This window comes from Cibotium barometz, chromosome 15, assembly GCF_041138505.1.
Source record: "Cibotium barometz isolate CiBa-2024 chromosome 15, ASM4113850v1, whole genome shotgun sequence".
Taxonomy (NCBI): Eukaryota; Viridiplantae; Streptophyta; class Polypodiopsida; order Cyatheales; family Cibotiaceae; genus Cibotium; species Cibotium barometz.
The window spans coordinates 22943353-22962486 of record NC_141060.1 but is presented as its reverse complement, the minus strand read 5'-3'; the positions used below and the strand labels follow the sequence as shown (position 1 = coordinate 22962486).

At 44.9% G+C, this 19134-nt stretch overlaps 2 protein-coding genes across 6 annotated transcripts in view; one reads left to right on the top strand and one right to left on the bottom strand.

Moving 5' to 3' along the window:
- The window catches only part of LOC147631078 (COP9 signalosome complex subunit 2-like), a 43037-nt gene extending 24135 nt beyond the window's left edge, over positions 1 to 18902 (top strand). For 2 of the 5 annotated variants that reach the window (XM_086809408.1, XM_086809412.1), the window contains 5 exons: positions 3814 to 3904; positions 4001 to 4135; positions 16078 to 16190; positions 16279 to 16360; positions 16537 to 16658. In XM_086809408.1, the coding sequence (XP_086665534.1) occupies positions 3814 to 3904; positions 4001 to 4135; positions 16078 to 16190; positions 16279 to 16360; positions 16537 to 16617 (502 nt within the window). In that variant the 3' untranslated portion in view covers positions 16618 to 16658. Of the gene's footprint in view, positions 1 to 3813; positions 3905 to 4000; positions 4136 to 16077; positions 16191 to 16278; positions 16659 to 18280; positions 18334 to 18632 lie in introns of those variants that run through there. The other 3 variants (XM_086809410.1, XM_086809409.1, XM_086809411.1) reach the window with 3 other exon arrangements.
- On the bottom strand, positions 11730 to 12505 carry LOC147631079 (uncharacterized). Its single transcript, XM_086809912.1, has one exon. The coding sequence runs from the start codon at positions 12503 to 12505 to the stop codon at positions 11825 to 11827; it is 681 nt and encodes a 226-aa protein (XP_086666038.1). The 3' UTR covers positions 11730 to 11824.
- Positions 18903 to 19134: the final 232 nt, after the last annotated feature.

The following is a 19134-nucleotide window of genomic DNA, read 5'->3' as shown; positions in this document are numbered from 1 at the left end:
ATTGCACAATCTAGGTGATCAATCACATCACACACACGACGCTGGCCCGAGGGATTTAGCGGCCCTTGGTTTCTTTGTATAACAGGGTACCACCCATGAAGAGAATTTCCTTGGAAGTGCAGATGCGAGCGATGAATCCTGCAAAGTCTTCGACGATGCCGGAGTACTTCAACAAACTCCAGGCTCTTTAGTAGGAGGTTCTTCAGGCTGGGAAGGAGATATCTTCAGAGGATATGCCCATCACTTTGTTGTCTCATTTGACCTCTCAGTAATTAGCTTTTTATTCTTCTTTGATCACTAGTGGAAGGCTCAGCACCATCACATGGGAGGAGCTTGTGCCTATGGTTTTGGACCAGGAAGAGCGGTTTACGAACCCTCCACAGGTCGGAAGTTCTGAGGCCTTGACTGGGGTTGAAAGGCCGCAACAACAACAAGGGCAAAGGGAAGTCTTCATAGGCAAAGTCTTCTGAGCAGGAGCCCGACTCGGATCGTGATGCCTTGAAGGCAGAGCGGACTTGTAACCATTGTGGCGAGAAAGGTCACTAGTGGAGGAAATGTCCTTAGCGGAGTACGGAGAAAGGTGTTGATTCCTGAGTTGCAACCGTGCAGATTCCAGCTTTTGTGCACTTGGAGATTACGAACACCGGAGCTTCATCTTCTTCGAGCAGGGAGGCGGTTGGTCTCACCACTAAGGATACTCGGGAGTGGATTCTCGATAGTGGTGCTTTTAGGCACATGACTCCTTCTCGAGAGTTATTATAGGATCTTCGCAGGCAAACAGGTCACATCCTTATTGGTGACAAGTCCACTACCCCCATTCATAGTGAGGTCAGGTTGGAGATGATTTCCGATGGTAGAGGGGGGAAGCATTCCTCCCAGGTTCTTTATGTCCCATCTCTTGGTTTTCATCTTTTGTCAGTGCGTGAGGTTTGCAAGACTGGCATATGGGTGGAGTTTGATGAGAATTTTGTTGCTCTCTGGGACAAAGCAACAACCAGGTTGTTTGAGGAGGCGGAGCGGAGAATGGGATTTACAGACTCTCAGCACTCTCTCTTACAGGTTCTCAGTTAGGTGATTTGTGGCAGTTTCGTCATGGCCACTTGAATGTGGATACGTTGCGGTGGGCTTTTCGGGACCAGATGGTGGATGGCTTGCTATATGTTGACAACAAGCAGGGACATTCCAGTTCTTGTGTTCGTCAGTCAAAGGAGCCTTTACAGGTGAACTATGCTTTGATGCCTCATATCATTCGGGACAAAGAGCCCACTTTTGTTAAGGAAGCTCTTTCCCAGGAGACTTGGAGGAAAGCCATGCAAGGGGAACTTGAAGCCATTGAGAAGAATAACACTTGGGAGTTGGTTCTGAGGCTGTCAAAACGGTGTGTCATTGGTGTCAAGTGGGTCTATAAGACCAAGTATATGTCTGATGGGTCAGGTGGATAAGCACAAGGCCAGGCTTGTGGCTAAGGGCTATGCTCAGCGACTTGGCATTGACTATGAGGATACCTTTGCATTGACAGCGAGTATGACTACGATTCGTACAGTTCTTGTCCTTGCCTCTTCTCAGCGGCGGTGGCAGGTGTATCAGATGGATGTAAAATCTGCATTCCTTAATGGTGACTTGCAGGAGGAGAGGTATGTTGAGCAACCTCCAGGCTTTGAGGATCTGGGATCAAAGGGGATGGTTTACAGGTTACAGAAGGCCTTGTATGGTCTTAAGCAGGTTCCTAGGGCTTGGAATCAGAAGATTGATTTCTTCTTTCTACGGAAAGGTTTTCAGAGATTAGTTGTTGCAGATCCTAACTTGTATCCCTTTCGGGAAAGCGGTATGGTCACTTTGATTATTCTTTATGTGGATGATCTTATTCTCACTGGTGGAGCACATAGCTGTGACGAAGGTTGCCTTGTCAAAGGAGTTTGAGATGACTGACTTAGGTTTACTCCATTTCTTTTTGGGATTGGAGATTTGGCAGACCCAGAGGGGGTTCTTTGTTTCACAGCAGCGGTATGTTCATGAGTTGCTGGAGACCTTTGGGATGGAGAACTGCAAGCCTATTTCTTCACTGATAGACCCGAATACCAAACTTACAGTTAATGATCTGTGTGAGCAGGTTGATGTCTCCTCGTATCGGAAGCTTGTTGGTTCATTGATTTGGTTGATGAACACCAAATTGGACTTGAGCTTTCCAGTGGGGTTATTGAGCTCATTCATGGAGATACCTTTGAAGACTCATTGGGATGCATGATTGCGGATCTTGCAGTATCTGCAGGGTACAAAGGATCTTGGACTCTTCTATGTTATTGGAGGGGGAACGAAGGACCGAGTTAGGCTTCGTGGTTGGAGTGACTCAGATTGGGAAAGTGATCTAGACACGAGGAGATCTACATTAGGCTACGGATTTACCCTTGGCTCAGGAGCTATTTCTTGGAGCAGCAAGAGGCAGCCAACTATTGCCTTGTCTTCTATAGAGGCAGAGTACCGGCTTGCGAGGTTGTGTGGCTGCGGAGGTTATTTGGGGAGATTGGGTTTCCATAGAAGGAACCCATGGTCATCCAGTGCGATAACCAGAGTTGTATAGCTATTGCTTGGAACCCGGTCTTCCATGCCTGGACCAAGCACATAGAGATACAATATTACTTTGTTCATGAGAAGATTTTGGCTGGTGACATCTTGCTTGTTTATTGTTCAACGGAGGACAATGCGGCGGACCTCTTTACGAAGTCTCTACCTTAGGCGATGCTCCGTCAGCACTCTAGCTCACTGGGGTTGGTTCCACATCCAGGAGTTGAGAGGGGGTGTTAGCAATCATTTCATGTCTGTACCATATTACTCAGTAGGGACTGAGGGCCTATGTTGTGGGTGTTCCCACCTAGGTAGGAGTAGTCTCCATTTTCCCTCATTTTCCCCCAGTTTTGCTAGTCGTGGGGGATCTTGAGAGCTGGTCGACTGTCTTTTCTCTTGGCCGACCTATTGTATTGCTGGCCGACTTGATATGGTCTTGGACGACTGGAGGTTTTCCCAGTCGCGGATCTCTCAGTTGCTCTCGGCTGTTTTGTGTCTGGCCGACTAGCAGCTCAGGGTACCACCCTTGCCCCCCCACTTGTTTTTGTACCGGATCTTGTTGTATATAGCAGAGTTTAAACAGTTTCTCTCTCTCTCTACTTCTGCGTTTCTTTCTCACAGCAGTTGTCTTATTTTTCGTTGTGCATTCCGACAGAAAATTGTATTAACGTCTACAAAAGGCCAAAATGACCTATGAGATCTAAAGGTTACATCATGTCCATGAAATACATCATCATGGGTACTAAAAATAAAAATTAAAGAAAGTAACAAGAGCTGAAATGTCAGATCTGATCCCAAAACAAAAAGTGTTCAGCTCTCATATCACCCTGAAATATTCCGCATAGGACGTTGCAACATGAATGTAGTAAAGCTGGGTCGGTGGGAGAAAGTCCTGTGGTGGAGAGAGAGAGAGAGAGAGAGAGAGAGAGAGAGAGAGAGAGAGATTGATTTATCAATGTCTGGTGAAGGCCAAAGTGGCCTATGAGATGAAAATAATACATTGTGTAAACAATCTGTTATAGAAGCCACATCCCCTTGAATTATTGATGCCTAATGAAATATGCAATGTGATTATTAGTTGCGAATGTTTGTAAAATTTCTAATGTGTTCAGAGCTGCAAATCCATCCTCTAGAACTTTTGATACTAATGAAAAAAGATGTGATTATGAAGCGCAAATGTGAGAGATTTCCACTCCACAAAATCACCGGGATAACATTTTTGGAACTTGTCACTTGATAAATTACAATCAGGTACAAAAATGACCCAGAAATCCTTGCAATGACCGATCTTGTTGCAGCATATCAGCGCAATGATATTCTGGAGTTTGAGAAAATATTGAAGGTACCATAGTATAATCAGATGATCATGTTGAGTGGTTTCAATTTGGTTTTTGTTTTTGCTAGTGCCGGGTTGTTTGATTATAATTTTGATTTACAGAGCAATCGGAAAACGATTATGGATGACCCCTTCATACGGAACTACATTGAGGATTTGTTGAAGAATATAAGAACACAAGTTCTTTTAAAACTTATTAAGCCCTATACACGCATCCGCATCCCGTTCATCTCTAAGGTCAGCAAAATGCAATTGGCATATGATGGTGTTTCTGCTTGTGTATGTGTGTGTGTGTGTGTGTGTGGAGAGAGAGAGAGAGAGAGAGCGAGAGAGAGAGAGAAAGAGAAAGAAAGAAAGATTTTATTAACGTCTTCCAAAAGACCGAACTCGGCCTATGAGACAAACCAGTGTACGTCTGTGGGGTATCCTCTGTCATCCCAACAAAATGAAAAAGTACTGAACTAAAAAGCTGAATCTGGGTGTGCAATAAGTACAATGAGTGGGGGAGGGGATGGAGCTCTACTACTAGGAGAATGCAAAGCTATATGCATGGAGTATACAATCATGATATGCAACCTAGCTAGCTCCATCTTGTACCATACTGGGGGTATAAAATGGTAAACATCAATGAAGGGGGTGTCCACAGCTCCCTGAAGAACATGCCTGGGTTTGCTCTGAGAAATGAAATGAAATGTTATATTAACGTCTTCAAAAGGCCATAATGACCTATGAGACCAAAAAGTTACATCATGGTGGATCTGATACAATGTTTGGATAAAAAACCAAGAAATGAAAAATAAAGATGATACTACTGGCACCTAGAAAATGAAACTGGAACTGGAAAGTAAATAGAAACCCTTATAGGGTGTGAATATAGTGAGGGGGGGGGGGGGGTACGCTATGAGAGAGAGAGAGAGAGTTATATTAAATGTCTACAAAAGAACTGAAGGGTTTATGAGACCAAATGTAGGAGTCCATGATGAATAATGAACCATGGAAAAGAAAAAGAAACTGCGAAAAAATAGCTACATAAGCTAGGATAGCCATGTGGTGCTACATGATGCTGACATGTGGTCACAGAGTGATACCATCCTTCTCTAGAATCCGCCATAGAGCCGCAACAATGTCAGTAGCCTGGGGTTGAACCTTGGTCGGTTAGAGAGAGAGAGAGAGAGAGAGAGAGAGAGAGAGAGAGAGCTTTGCGGGTGAGGGCGGGTGCGCAGGTGCGGTGAGCAGGTTACTCAAGTGGTGAGTAAGTGGGACTGAAATGGGCCGAACTTGTGATGCACCCAGCTGCGCACAGCAAGGAAGGGAAGGTGCAGCAAGGATGGTGTGGAGCAGCACGGGTGGACACAAGGCTCGTAGTGCGTAGGGTGCATGCGCAACAGTTGGCACAGCGCGATGGTGGGCAAGCCTGGGCCTGTGTGCAGCAATGCCTAGGTGCAGCCACGTGTGCTGGGAAAATGAGAGAGAGAGAGAAAGAAAGAAAGAAAGATATATTAACGTCTACAAAAGACGTGAAGGGCCTATGAGACCATGAATATACAATGATACCATGGGTATACAAATGTGCCACGGAAAAACTTCAAAAAAAAGCATAAACGTGACTCTATAAGCCTCCTGATGGCAGATGTTGCTATGGTGAGGGCTTGTCATGTTAGAGAATCTCATGGATGTGCCTATGTGGTGGAGATCCTCGGTGTTACGTCCAAACTAGGCACCTAACCTAGGGTGGGTTAATCCCGGGTTAGAGGGGTGCCTAGCTAGGAGACGGCTTTACACTAAGGGAAGGAAGCTTTAAATAGGAGGCATAGTTATTAAAAGAACTATGGGAAAGCGCTTATAATAAAAGCAGGGCTAAGTTTAGGGCTCAGGCTCCTATATAACTGAACCAAGCCATAGTTCCAGGACACGATCGTCTAGTCCGATTCATAGCCTTAGGCCCAACAAGATTGCTCACCACAAGGACACCTGTGGGGTGTGGCTTGGTGCTATGGGATGCCACGTCTTACCGCGGGGGAGCATTGCCTAGTGTGTAACTATGGCCTCGAGCTCGGGGGTGAGTCCGGATGGACTCTACGGCTAGGCCTAAAGTCTTACTTCTAGGTGTGTTCTACGTCAGGTGATCCTTGGTCACTCAACATTGGTATCAGAGCCTTGATCTGACATGCTTGGAACTCTAGACGCGGCGGTGTTGGGGAGTTTCCAGACAGCCATGGAGGAAGAACAAAAAGTCTTCCTCATGTGTATGTGCAAGGGAGTCCCAACAAGTACAGCTTTCCATGCCTCTTTCTTTTGCCTTAAGTTGGTAGAAAAGAACGGTGTGTGGATGCGCCTACATGGAGAGGAAGTGTGCCAAGACTACAGTTATGTTTATGCTGGCGGAGCTGACTGGCGTGTTGTATATGGCTAACAGAATGTGTGCAAGATACCACAGCGTTGACGTTGGCTAAAGGCCAGCCAAGAAGGGCTTGGCCTTACGGAGTTATGACAGCCAGACCAGTCGTGCGAATAGCTAGTTCCGTCGGACTAGCACATGGGGCATACAGCCCGCTGTCAGTGCATCCGTGCCATATGCAGGCAACAGCATGGCGAATGTGGTGGGCGCACACAAGCGAAGAGAGAATGATCGAGTGCCGCCGAGAACAGAGAGCGGCATGTCAAAAGAGACAAGTCTTATCGTATCTTTGTTTTTCAATTGTTTTTTTTTTGATCTCTCTTTTTGCTCTGCCTGTCTGCCTGCCTGTGTGTGGAGGAGGATAAGATGTAGAAAAAGAAGCTGCTATGTGACAGTAGAAGCCTACAACGGCTTCCTCGACGACAGCCTCATACTAATTGCCATGGTTGCTTTCTGGTCCTGCTGGTGGTCACCGTCACAGTAAGCTCCTCTCCCTTTGACTCTCATGCCTTTCCGAGGGCCTGCTATGGACGATCTGTTCGTGGAGTCGAGGCTGCCTACAACGCTACCCTCCTTTTTCCCTGCACCGCCCAAGCTGGCCTGTGTGGTGTCCGGATCCAATGGCAATGGGCTGCGCAACCAGTATGTGCTGCACCTGATCGTGAGTCCCCCGCCCGTGAGCGCATGGAGCTCACCCACCACCTCAAGCTCGACCCACCTACGCAACGTTCATGTCACCTCTGTTTTCTGGTATTTTTTGGTTGCTGCCTCTCTTGTGTGCACTTTGGCTGTGCTTTGGGGGTATCCTGCAACCATACTACGAAGAGGGTCATGAGCAGTTCACAGCAAAGGCAGCACTCAGCATAGCCAGAGTACCCATGGCAAACAAATGCCAGTCTCACAGAACCCCATGGGTGCACACTTCAAGCTCGACCCACCTACGCAACGTTCATGTCACCTCTGTTTTCTGGCATATTTTGGTTGCCGCCTCTCGTGCGCGCACTTTGGGGGTGTCTGCAGCCATACTACAAAGAGGGTCATGAGCAGTCAACAGCAAAGGCAGCACTCAGCATAGCCAGAGCACCCATGGTAGACAAATGCCAGTCTCACAGAAACCCATGGGTGCACACACGCTTAAGCCTGCAAGCCACATGCCCCCCCAGTGCCAGATTGCAGACACGTGTTCACATGGGCGTGGAAGGAGGTGAGCATCCGCTTAGTTACTTCCACGTATGGCATTCTTGGACAGTCCAGTCAGCAATCGTGCCATACTACAAAGAGGAGATTGGACAGTCCAGTCAGCATCTTGCTCATAGTGGTTATATGATAAGCTATCTACTACCCCACTTGACACGGAAGGAAGAGGTGGACAAGGCAATATGCAACAAAGTGCTTGTGCTGTGCTTTGGAAGGGTGTCTAATGCTGTGAGCATGGAGATAGATGACATTGTAACGTGGATACGTGGGCGGAGTAGCGCAATGCGGAGTTATTGTGGCTCGGCAGTGGGCAAGTATACTCCGAAAGCGAACCAGGAGCTACCAGTTTGGGTTGTTCCTTGTTTTTGCAGGTTTTTATCTTATTTTTTTATTGGAGATGTAGGATTCCAACAGGGGGTGAAATCTCCCTGGTTGCGCACATAATGGTTCCTTGAGAGTGGACTCGTCATGTTCGATTCATAGCGCGAAGGTTTCTAATTCTTGTTTTTTAAATTTTAAACTTTTATGCTCTTTTTCAAGTTGGCCATTGGAAGTGCCTGTCTGGTTGGGTATGTGGTGCCCTAATTAAGGCCACCAGTGAGATGGGTTCTCTCGGCAAGGACTTTGACCCAAACTCTAGTCTAACTCGCATGGGATTGCGAGTGTTTATCGTTCACTATGAATGAATGAATGAGAAGACAGAGACCTATGGTATCACAATTAAAGATTGTGATTGACCAACACAATGTTGTTTGATTGACTGGGGTTAGTCTTGTCCGTAGTGACAGGATGTATTAGTCTGATTTTGTTTCATTGGACTGCTCGAGGTTTACGAGAGAGGAAAGCAATTAGTTTCATTTCTTGAAGATCCTCTTTCGTGTTCTTTCTCAAGCCTGGATAATCTTAGAATAAGGTCCGTAGAGATCAATTAGAGTGAGGTCCATAGTGATCTTTGAATTCGGAATTTACCGAACATAGAGGAACCTGGGTGTTGATGATGTTATGTTCAACATGACTTGTAATAGAGTATGGAGCTACTCTACCTACCTTTGGAGTATGTTATTGCTCCTTTTGTCTAATAGGATGGAGATGCCTTAAAGAGGTCTTGTTCTAAAGCCACCTTGTGTGGCTAGTCGTTAAGATCTTCAGAGATTGGCTTGATTACCAGTTTATGTAGTGGGCCATTGAGATTTTATCGGATTGTTCTCACAAATACTCTAGATTGAATATTTGACGTTGTGGAACTTAATGTGGTTCTTAAAATTATAGCCATGTTGAACTTTGAAACAAATTGTGCATCATATGCGATGTTGCATAGTTCGTCGAGTTGGAAACATCCATAGGCTTGGGTGCATAGTTATCCATATGCTTGAGACTTTGTAGCTATTTCTCAAGGAGAGGAAAGGAGCGTACTTCTGTGTCAGAGTGAGCTTTATGCTCACTTGATGGTATGGGACATCAAGTGTTCATGAAGGTCATTGGAGTCTTGGTGGTATGGGATACCAAGGCTCATACACAAAGCTTAACCTTTTGGTTGGTTATACGCTTTTTCCATAGTGATCAAGTGTTCGAGACAAGATTGAGACTCACTTTTGTTGGGAAGAATTCCAACGACAGAGTTTGAAGAAGTTGTGGGTAGCATAGCCATGATCATATACGAATGCTGACAGAGTGGTTTCTAGTTTGAGAGTGTTATAGAACCATTTGTGAGTAGTGAGACTAGTATTGTTGGATGCTTGTTATATGTGGGGGTCGCCCTACAACATTTGGGAGTGTAGACTCCCCTATATCCAACACTCGTGTTCATTTTTGAGCTCGTGTTTACTTGCTACCGTACAAATTATGGAATGACTTTCATGAATAAGAAAGTAAATTCTTATTTTTCTTGGACTATTTAGTTTTGCAAAGCTCATGTCCTTGTAGAAGCTACCCGTTGTAAGGCACTAGGAAATGACTGGAGCATTACCAATATGAGATGGGATTACTACATGGCTAAAGTGAGAAGTACTTCACTCTAGACGAGCATGGTCATTTACTGTCATTGGATCCAACGTAGTTTTATAAACTATGACTGCGTTTGTTGGAAAGGATTACTAAACAGGAGAGCTTAGCGGAGTATCCTAACGTATCTGGCGAGTTTAGGGCTGACACGATGGTTCAGAAGTAAACTCAAGATTTGGAGTTGATCCAGAGAGATCAAAGGAAAACCACATGAAATTTGGTGTTAGTCTAGAATGATTACACTCAAATCTCGATCTTGATGCTGGTATGGAGTGCCCATCAGTTAACTTGATCGTTCTATTGTCAGGCATGGCTTGCTGAACGCACGTGTACTTTCTAGCAATTGTCGCCTCCCTCGCTAGAAAGGGGTGTTGATAGGGAGCGATTAGCCAAGGTTTTTGCGAGAATAAGAAGAGTGAGTGTTGAACCGGAGAGATCAAAGGAAAATCACATGAAATTTGGTGTTAGTCTAGAATGATTACACTCAAATATCGATCTTGATGCTGGTATGGAGTGCCCAACAGTTAACTTGATCGTTCTATTGTCAGGCATGGCTTGCTGCACGTGCGTGCACTTTCTAGCAATTGTTGCCTCCCTCGTTGCAAAGGTGTGTTGATACGAAGCGATTAGCCGAGGTTTCTGTGAGAATAAAATGAGAGTCTCTTGGGTTATGTACTAGACGGAGCGCTCAGGGGTGGACCCTTTGTGTCAAGTTGACCTTGTGTTAAATGGGGGTGATAAATTTATCAAAGCAAAAAGTGGTAGTTTCTTATGACCGATATTGGTTGTTGATATCCAACGAGCTCAAATTTTATGGAAGTCTCAAACCTTAGGTGCTTGATATTCTAGATAGAGCCCTGAACTTGTTAATTTGGTGTGGCCAAATTACCAAGAGTGTTCAGTGTGTACTTGGGTAGGTGTGGAAGTGTTCATGCAAATAGTCATGAGGTGGATCCACAAAGTATTTGAGCAAGTACTTGAAGGGCTTTACTATTTATATCCACACTGAAGCTTGAGTCTAAGGCTACTATCACGGCCTAGCAAAACTCATATTTTGATTTTGAACCAGAGTTCAGAGATTGACATAGTTGTTGATTGGATATCATTTGATCAACAATAATTTGTGTTGGAATGCCCCAAACTTTGTGCCGTTGTGCCGAAGGTTTAAGGTCAATCTAATGAGCATTTTGTGATAAGTTGCTCGAGCATCTTGTAAGAGATGGCTCTTTCGGATATTCCAACTCGGAAAGAGTATATCCATGAGTATGGAGTTACTCAACCAAACTGAAGGAAGGATTTGGCGTTTTAGATAGACAGGCTAAAGTGAACACAATTCAACTTTACCAAACAAACATCACAAAACAAAAAAAAAAGCCACTTGTACTAATTTGTGTTTTGGAAATATTTATGAAGTTTATACGAGAACCTAGTATTCCTTGCTTGTCATCGGTTATAGTTAGTAGTATACTGCCATCTACGAGTAGATAGTGCATTGCCACTGTAATGAGGGGGCAACAAGGAAATGTTATACGTCAGACTTCATATTGGTGCTAAACACAAATTGGATGAGTGATGCTTATGTAATAATAATCTTGAAGTTTAGAGATTGAGTTTGTTTATCTATCTGTGTAAGGTATGTTGGAGGCATACGTAAACCACATATCTTAGAAGTTAGCATATGTGTATACAAACGAGTTAAACAAGAAAGGAATTCTCAATTCTTGCTTTGTAGTAAACGATTGTTCGTGGTTGAAAATGGTTTACGGATTGTTGTCTATAGTTGAGAATGATTTACCCCACTGGTTTGTCTAATGTTTTACTTAGTAGAGGTCTCCAGTGAGTCCACACTTGTAGAGGTGTGTCTGGACGATGCTACTAACGTTTAGATGTTAGCATGGTAACCCAAAGACATGTCCGTAGAGACATAGCTGGCTATTGAGTCACAAGGTTGTATTGCCTAGAGTGGTTGCCAGAGTAAACATGTAGATAGGTATGTATCTACTCGTGGGCTTGCGGGTTTGTACAATTCTCCTTGCTTGCACATTACTCTTGATTTCTAGTAGTGCATAGACGCTATAGATCACATAGATGCTGTCTATGTGGACATCATGTGGACTCCATCTTAGGTACATAACTTCCAAGGAGATCCATCCATCCACTATTGGTTGTAAGATGTGTGAATTGTTCTAGAAAGAACAAAAATAGTGTAGCAGAGAGTGGGCATCCTTGCTTCACACCTATGGTGCTAGCAATAACATCAGATAGCCCCCTGGGGCATCGTATGCGCCCGATGACCTGCTCATATAAAGCATAGATGCCCCAGACCATCTCTAATGGGATCCCCAATGACTGGAGGCGCTGGAAGAGTCTCTCCCGTGGCACCGTGTCAAATGCTTTGCGGAAATCCACAAAGCAGCATATAATCTCCTCTCCCGCGCCCTAGCCTGATCAATCAAACATCTTAGAGTGAATATATGGTCAATAGTGGAGAAAGCTCGTCGGAATCCAGCCTGCCTTGGTGCTCGTAGTCCCTCCTTCTCTGCATATGAGCTCAACTCTGCCTCGAGCACTGCTCCATAAAGTTTGGCCAATGTACGACCAATCATGATAGTCCTGTAGTTGCTGGGGTCTAGCATGTCTCCCGCTTTGTGAAGAGGCACGATGGTGTGCATAGTCCATTCAGCTGGTAGGCCCTCCACTAGTGCCCTATTGAAGAGGTGAGCAACAAAGGGTGCCAGTGTGTCAGCTGCATAAATAAGATGCTCACTCTGTATACCTGTGTGGTCAGCCGATCTCCCATGCTGTAACCGGCGGATAGCTCTCTCTACCATTGGGGCGGTAAAGAAAGTAGAGGTGGTGGTAGGGCGGGGCGCCTGTGGTTGTGGTATGGGCGGTTGTTGAGGGATATGGTAGAGGCTCTTTGCATATGTGTGCCATGTGTGTGGATCCTCAATCGGGGTACGAGGGCGAGGGTTTCTCATCCTGCGCCATGCAGTAATGTGCCTCCTCATATGCACGCCTCTTACGACGTGTGAGGGTCCGTATCCGTCGGCTCACCTGTCTCTGTGTAATGGTCCCCAGTGCTCTCTGGGCACGGAGGTGTCTGTATAGCTCTCTGCACTCATTTTTCATACCACCGATTCTGGGGCATGCTCCCAGATCTATGTGTGTGTGCAATGTGTATGGTGGGGGAAGCTGCGGGTGGCGGCCGTATGTAGTAGAGATGACATCTGAGTGGTGAGTGTGTCTAGGGGTGACATGGGATCCATCTGAAGTATGCTGTCATACACATGATGCTCATATATGTCTGCCAGGTCATGGGTGAAGTAGAAAGTGGTATGCGATGCCTGTGTGGGCTGTGGGGGTGCTGGTGTGGAGCTCGCCAGTGACAGCAAGAGGTACGTGTGATCCGCACCGAGATAGGACGGGGGGGATGGTGAAAGATGTCACTGCCTGTGTGGTCTCCATGGACCCCATGATGTAGTCCACTGTGCTACCTCCCCCTGATCGTGGAAAGCATGTCAGTGCTCGTGAATCCTGCCACTGTCTCATCCCGTTATAAGTAACGAGATGGTGTCGGGCTCCCAACTCAAGTAGGTGATGACCATATCTGGTGTTATCCGGCCCCATGTCCTCTGACACCTTGCAAGCTCCTGTGTCCTCTCTAGTGTGTGCATCACCTCGGGGTGCTCGAAATCATAAATGTCGCACTGTCGGCTTTGTGTCCGTGCATTGAAGTCCCCCATAAGGAGGACTTCCCCTAGGTTGGAGTAGTGATGTTCTCATCTGAAAGGGCTGCATATGGTGACTTTCCTAATGGCTCTGTGTCCATAGAGCAATGTATAACACCTTGTCTGCCGAGAGCTGCAGTGGAGCCCATGTAGAGCTCTCGCCTGAAGAGTACTGCTATACCTCCAGATCCTCTCGATGTGCTCTGCCGTGTGGTCTTCGTGTGTGTAGACTCCCACTGATAACCCTCTACTTTGGGTAGCCCCCTCTCTGGGCTCTGGTGTGTCTCTGTAAGTAGTATGATGTCCCGTCCCTCCATGACCTCCTCCATCCTCCTAGGATGTGTCCAAAGTGCTCCATTGCAGTTCCAAACTGCTGTGTATCTGTGAATCTGGATCCTCCATAGCGGATGTCCCATAGGCCGCCTGGGGCTAATCGGTGGCCTTGCCATCGATGATGACACGGCCATCGCGATAGAATGCTCTCTTGCCCTCTTTCCGGGCCTGTAGGACTCTCGGCATACATGTTTTCCTGTGTTCTATCTGCATCCTCGTAAGGTCGTCATCTAAATAGATGGGATCTCCTTGTAATCCTCCTAGAATCACCCTCTTCCTCATGAAGGTGGCCCTCTCCGTCTCCCCTGCAAACTGTAGGATGAGGGCTCGCTTGTGTGTTTAGTCTTTCCCGGCTCTCCATGCTTTGGTGAAGGGGGGAGGGTCCTCTTCCCTGTAGCCGAGCTTTGTGCATAGAAGCTGTCCATCTTTCTCGGGAGTGGAGTCGGGTGTCTCAGTTATACCTGTGACTCGAATGTTGAGGCGGCGGGCTTGCCTCGTCGTCTCCTTGTCGTCTCCTCTTCAATGGTGGTGTGAATGATTTGGTGTTCTTCCCTTTGAGTCTCCTCCCTCACCTCTTTACGGATGTTCTTCTTCACCACTTCAACCCATCCTGATTGCTTGGCTTCGAGTTTCCCCTCCATGTCTTTTGTGATCTCCTTGGAGATCTCTTCTTTGATGGCTGTGAGAGTGTTGCCATTGATCTCCCTTTCTTCCTTCGAGAGAGAGAGAGATTAGAGTGTGTATGAGCCTTGAGGGAGGGAGAGATGGTGTGCATGAGAGAGGGAGAAAGAAAGATATATTAAGAAAGAAAGAAAGATATACTAAACGTCTACTAAAGACCCAATGGGCCTATGAGACAAAAATGATACAATGTTGTCCATGGCATATCTCATCATGGAATGGAAAATAAAACAGAAAGAAAACATAACATAGCTATCTCATTGGGGTGATACAAAACTGTCCATGGAATCTCATCATGGAATACTAAGAACATAGAAACATGAGAGCAACATCAGCTCTGAGTAGATGGTATACCACTCTCCAAAATATCAAGCATGGGGCTGATGAGTATGGCCGAGAGGTCTCCCTCAGCTATGTCACGTGGAAAGGTAGCTCGATGGTGGTGAAGCATGTCCTGGATCTGGAGCTGATGAGGTGATTGTGGCCGACGGGGGGGTTGAGGGCGTCGGGCACATGTTGGAGTGCAGAGATAGAGGTGTTTGGGTCTTGGGAAAGGCTTGAGGGAGGGAGGGAGAGTGTGTATGAGAGAGGGGGAGAGAGTGTGTGTGAGAGGGGCTGCCTTGGGCCCTTAAAGCCCCGGCTAGAGACTCAATTTTTTTTGGATGACTGGATGCCTCGATCAAGGACTTAAACGCCTCGTACACCTCGAATGGAGACATTTCCCAGTTGGTAGTATGAAAGGGGTCTGGTGGACTCCAGGACGTCCAAATATTCGGAAAGAACAAGCTTTGGGAGTGGGGGATTATCCTGGAATCATAGTTTTTTCTTGTACTGGTACGAAGAGGTAGCGATAGATCTAGGGTGGGGATTCAATGGCATAACTAGTCCGTATATACATGGTCAAGCTCATGGCGAAAGAGGATGTGGTGTAGGTAGTGGCGGGAGGTGTAGGGGTGTGAGTCAAAACGGGGCAAGAGACTGTAAATGAGAGATATGGACAGTCGTCGGACAAAATGGGTGGGGGTGGGATGATGAAATTCAGGATCTGTGGTATGAGAGCACGAGACCCCATGAGCACTCCACAATGCTAGTCCCCCCTTCATGTGGTAAGGATGTCAGGATGTCTGACTGTGGCCATCTTGTCATCCTGTTGTATATAACCAGCTCATGTGTCTCTCTATCTTTCTCTCTCCAACCCCCCGCCCCCCCCCAATTCTCGAGGAAGTGCCTACCATAACCTGTGAAATCCCCTCATCTTTGTCGCTCCTCTGTAATCCCATTTCAGCCAAATCAATCTGACTATCTGATGGCATCATCATGGAAATCATAAATTTGCACTGCCTGTTGTCCGATGCACTACAATGTATCATGATGAATCTGAACCATGGAAAAAGAAAAATTGTACAAACCTAGAAGCTAATTTATCCATGTGATGTTACATCATGATAATGTGTGATCATACAGTGATACCATCCTCCTCCAGAATAGAATGCAAAGCAGCAATAGGAGCTCACCATGTCGTCGAAGGATATCCTGGATCTGCAGCTGCCGGGTGGAGGGATGAGGCCTCTGAGATCTCAGAAGGGATTGAGCACGCTCACTAGTGACACCTTGTGTATGTTGGGCTAGAGGATCTCTAGGCTGTCATAGAGAGAGAGAGAGAGAGAGAGAGAGAGAGAGATTAACATCCTCAACAGACCCAAAGGGTCTATGAGACCAAAAAGTGATACAATAGTTCCATGATAATGCTACTCCATAAAGGGTCTTTATGAGAGAGAGAGAGAGAGAGAGAGAGAGAGAGAGAGAGAGTTTATGGGTGCTTTTACATACATGTACAGGAGTTAAACATTCCTGAGAAGGACGTGGAACAGCTTCTAGTCTCCTTGGTTTTAGATAATAGAGTGCATGGGCACATTGATCAGGTCAATCAGCTTTTAGAACTTGAAGACAGGTATGTTCATGCTTCTCTCGCAAGATTATGCGTAGGAAGATCACTCCTTGAATTATATGCATAATGACTGGGTTTATTGATTTTGCAGATCGAAGATTCTGAAGAAGTATGCTGCCATTGATAAATGGGACTCCCAACTGCAGTCATTGTATCAGACTATCACAAACAGAGTAGGCTGCTGATGCATACCGTTTTGTGCAAGATGCATCTTGTCCTTGGAAGTTGTGGCTAGCATGAAATGTACATTTGAGTTTTGTAATTGTACGATTTTGCTCCATAATGCGGAATGGGGGTATTTTTAATCCCCAATTGTTTATCATAGCTGTCCGTCCGCCACTGTGGACAGGTGTGGCATTGCTGGTGGGCAGGTGAACACAAAGGGATCCTGGTCTCTTCACATGAACAATATAACACATTTTTGTTTTAGCATAGGCCCTTCCTTGTGGACTGTAAATTGCTGTATTTTGCTCATGCATAGTTCTAGTGAGAATGATAGCAGCTTCCATGGCAGTGACAGCATTGCAAGCCTGTTGATAGTGGTTTCAAGAACTTAAGAAAGTAGATCAATTTATTGTGAACTTGATAATCGAGTCTGCCAAACCTGCTATGATTCCTGCCCATGAGTCTGTAGCCTCGTGGTGAGGATCCACAGGTCAAACTCCACAAATTTAGCTTTTAAGAATGAGAAGATAACTACAATGATTCCTGAAAGCCATGCTATTAGGAGAGATTATTTGAGTCTAAGTTACTGTACCCAATCATGTAGTGACTAGTCAAATCATGTATAGGGACAAAATGTTCTTAAATGGAGCATTTTAAAAATTCATTTAGTAGCTAATGAAGATTGCGGGTCAACCTAGCTTGCTTAGTTCCTACTGTTAAAGAGTATTTGGAACTGAATGGTGTGCCGGGAGTGAGGCTGTTATTTGTGGCGTAAAATTTTCAAACTTAATTTATTGATGAGTGGAGAGATTATTTGTGAATCTAAGTTTGTCATTGATGTGAAGAGAAGATTTAGGGAAAAGCATATTCACAATGGCTACAGGATATTTCATGATTGCACTGTTCTCAGAAATGAAGTTAACTACTATTCTCAATCCCATACATGCCAAATTTTTTTTTGAGTGGTACATTTATATTCCATTCCATCTTGTAAAATGCTTTAGAAGATTTGTAAGTTGTGTTGTGTACTTGAACGAATGTTATCTTCTATGGAGAGTGTGTGCTCACCTTTCAATAGATCTTGTTTGTATGTGTGTGTGGGTGTGCCTGCTTGTGAGTGTATTCAACCAACCACCATCAAATATCACTCAGAAGGGGAGGTTATGCTTGACCAAATTGCGCCCACTCACTCTCCCTGTTCCTCTACTTGCAGCTGACCAGCCCCCTCAAACTCCCCTTAATTGCTTCACTCTCTTTATGGCTGGTACAGAAAACAAAGCAAACCCGATCGTCGCCTTTAGTGCAAAAATGTGCGTGTTGTGGTAGAGTGTGTACCAACTAAAGCCACCGAGATATGCTTGCATTTTGATAGCTCACAACATTTTTTCCAACCTCCATTTTTATCCCTGGGCCCTTAGTGTCCAACTAGGGTGAGCAGGCAGAGGCCTGGGTTCAGTGGGTGGACATGCACATGCGTCAGAGTGCGAGATCAATAAAAACTGCCTGACATTGGAGATGATTCTTCCCTCGCTAATCAGGCTTTACATGTCTCATTTTCTCCTGCCCATGAGTTTGTAGCTTGGTTTTCATGCATGCTGAAAGTCATACATGTAGACAAATTCCTAATCATTTGTGGGATTCGGGTGATCTAAAAAGATGCTTTTGATGTCGTCTCATTATGTAGATAGAAGACTTTCGTTTGATGAACCATGGGTTATAGGGGTTTGCAATCTTCACTGAAAATATATACATGTGTTCATTGATTAGATACTACTAAGTAAATATTTTGGTCTTAAGATAACTAAGTACGGGTCTTTTCTTCTCTATCATAGAGTTTTGAAGGGTCTATTTATCATTGAAATGTGATGAAAGCTTGTGATCAAGATGGATATCTTGGAGTGTATTGATAGTGCTTTATAATCTTGCAGGTTGTTCAACATCCTCAGGACTTTCTGGCCACTGCAATTGTTCAAGCTCTTTTGTAACAGTCTCTCTTTCATTCTCTCCTACATGTACTAATTTTGGTCTCGTTGACCCTTCGGGCCTTTTGTAGATCTCATTCTCTCTCTTTCTCTCACTCACACACACACACACACACACACACACACACCATGGATCAATTCCAAGTATTCAAAAAAAGAAAGTCTCAATTCTTTGTTAAATGTTTCTTCTCTTCACAAGGTTTAAAATGTAAGCTTTATGCTTACTTTTTGCAACTTTGTCTTTGGATTTTATGATTGCAGACAAGGTTTATAATCACATCGTGGTTTGACTTGTCAGCAGGTGATGACATCCACATGGTACATTATACACAGTTTGCCATATTTGGAGTTGATGTTAGTGGTAGAAAATTTCCTTTAATAGGCAAAGGGAGGATAATTTTTCTCTTGAGATTTATATACTATCCAAGTAAATACATTGGTCTCCTCAATTTTACATGTGCAGAGCTTCGCAATCTTGCATGCACTAAAATGTTGAAATTAATCTAGGAATGTTGCATTTCAGTAATGAAAAACTCAAACCCTAATTAGAGGGAACAAAATATTAGAAGCGCTTAAAGCTGGAGAGCTTATTCTCAAATTATTAGCATGAATTTTTTGAATATATTATGCAGCCATGCAGAAGCTAGCCAGTATGTGTTCATAATATTCATACAAATCGATTTAATTATTGTAAGGTTGATTTTTACAGAGCCAAGACGGGAATACCGCCCAAGCATTTTGGAACCTTCGAATAGAACCCTTAAATTAATTCAAACCTTTAAACAATACCTCATCTAAAC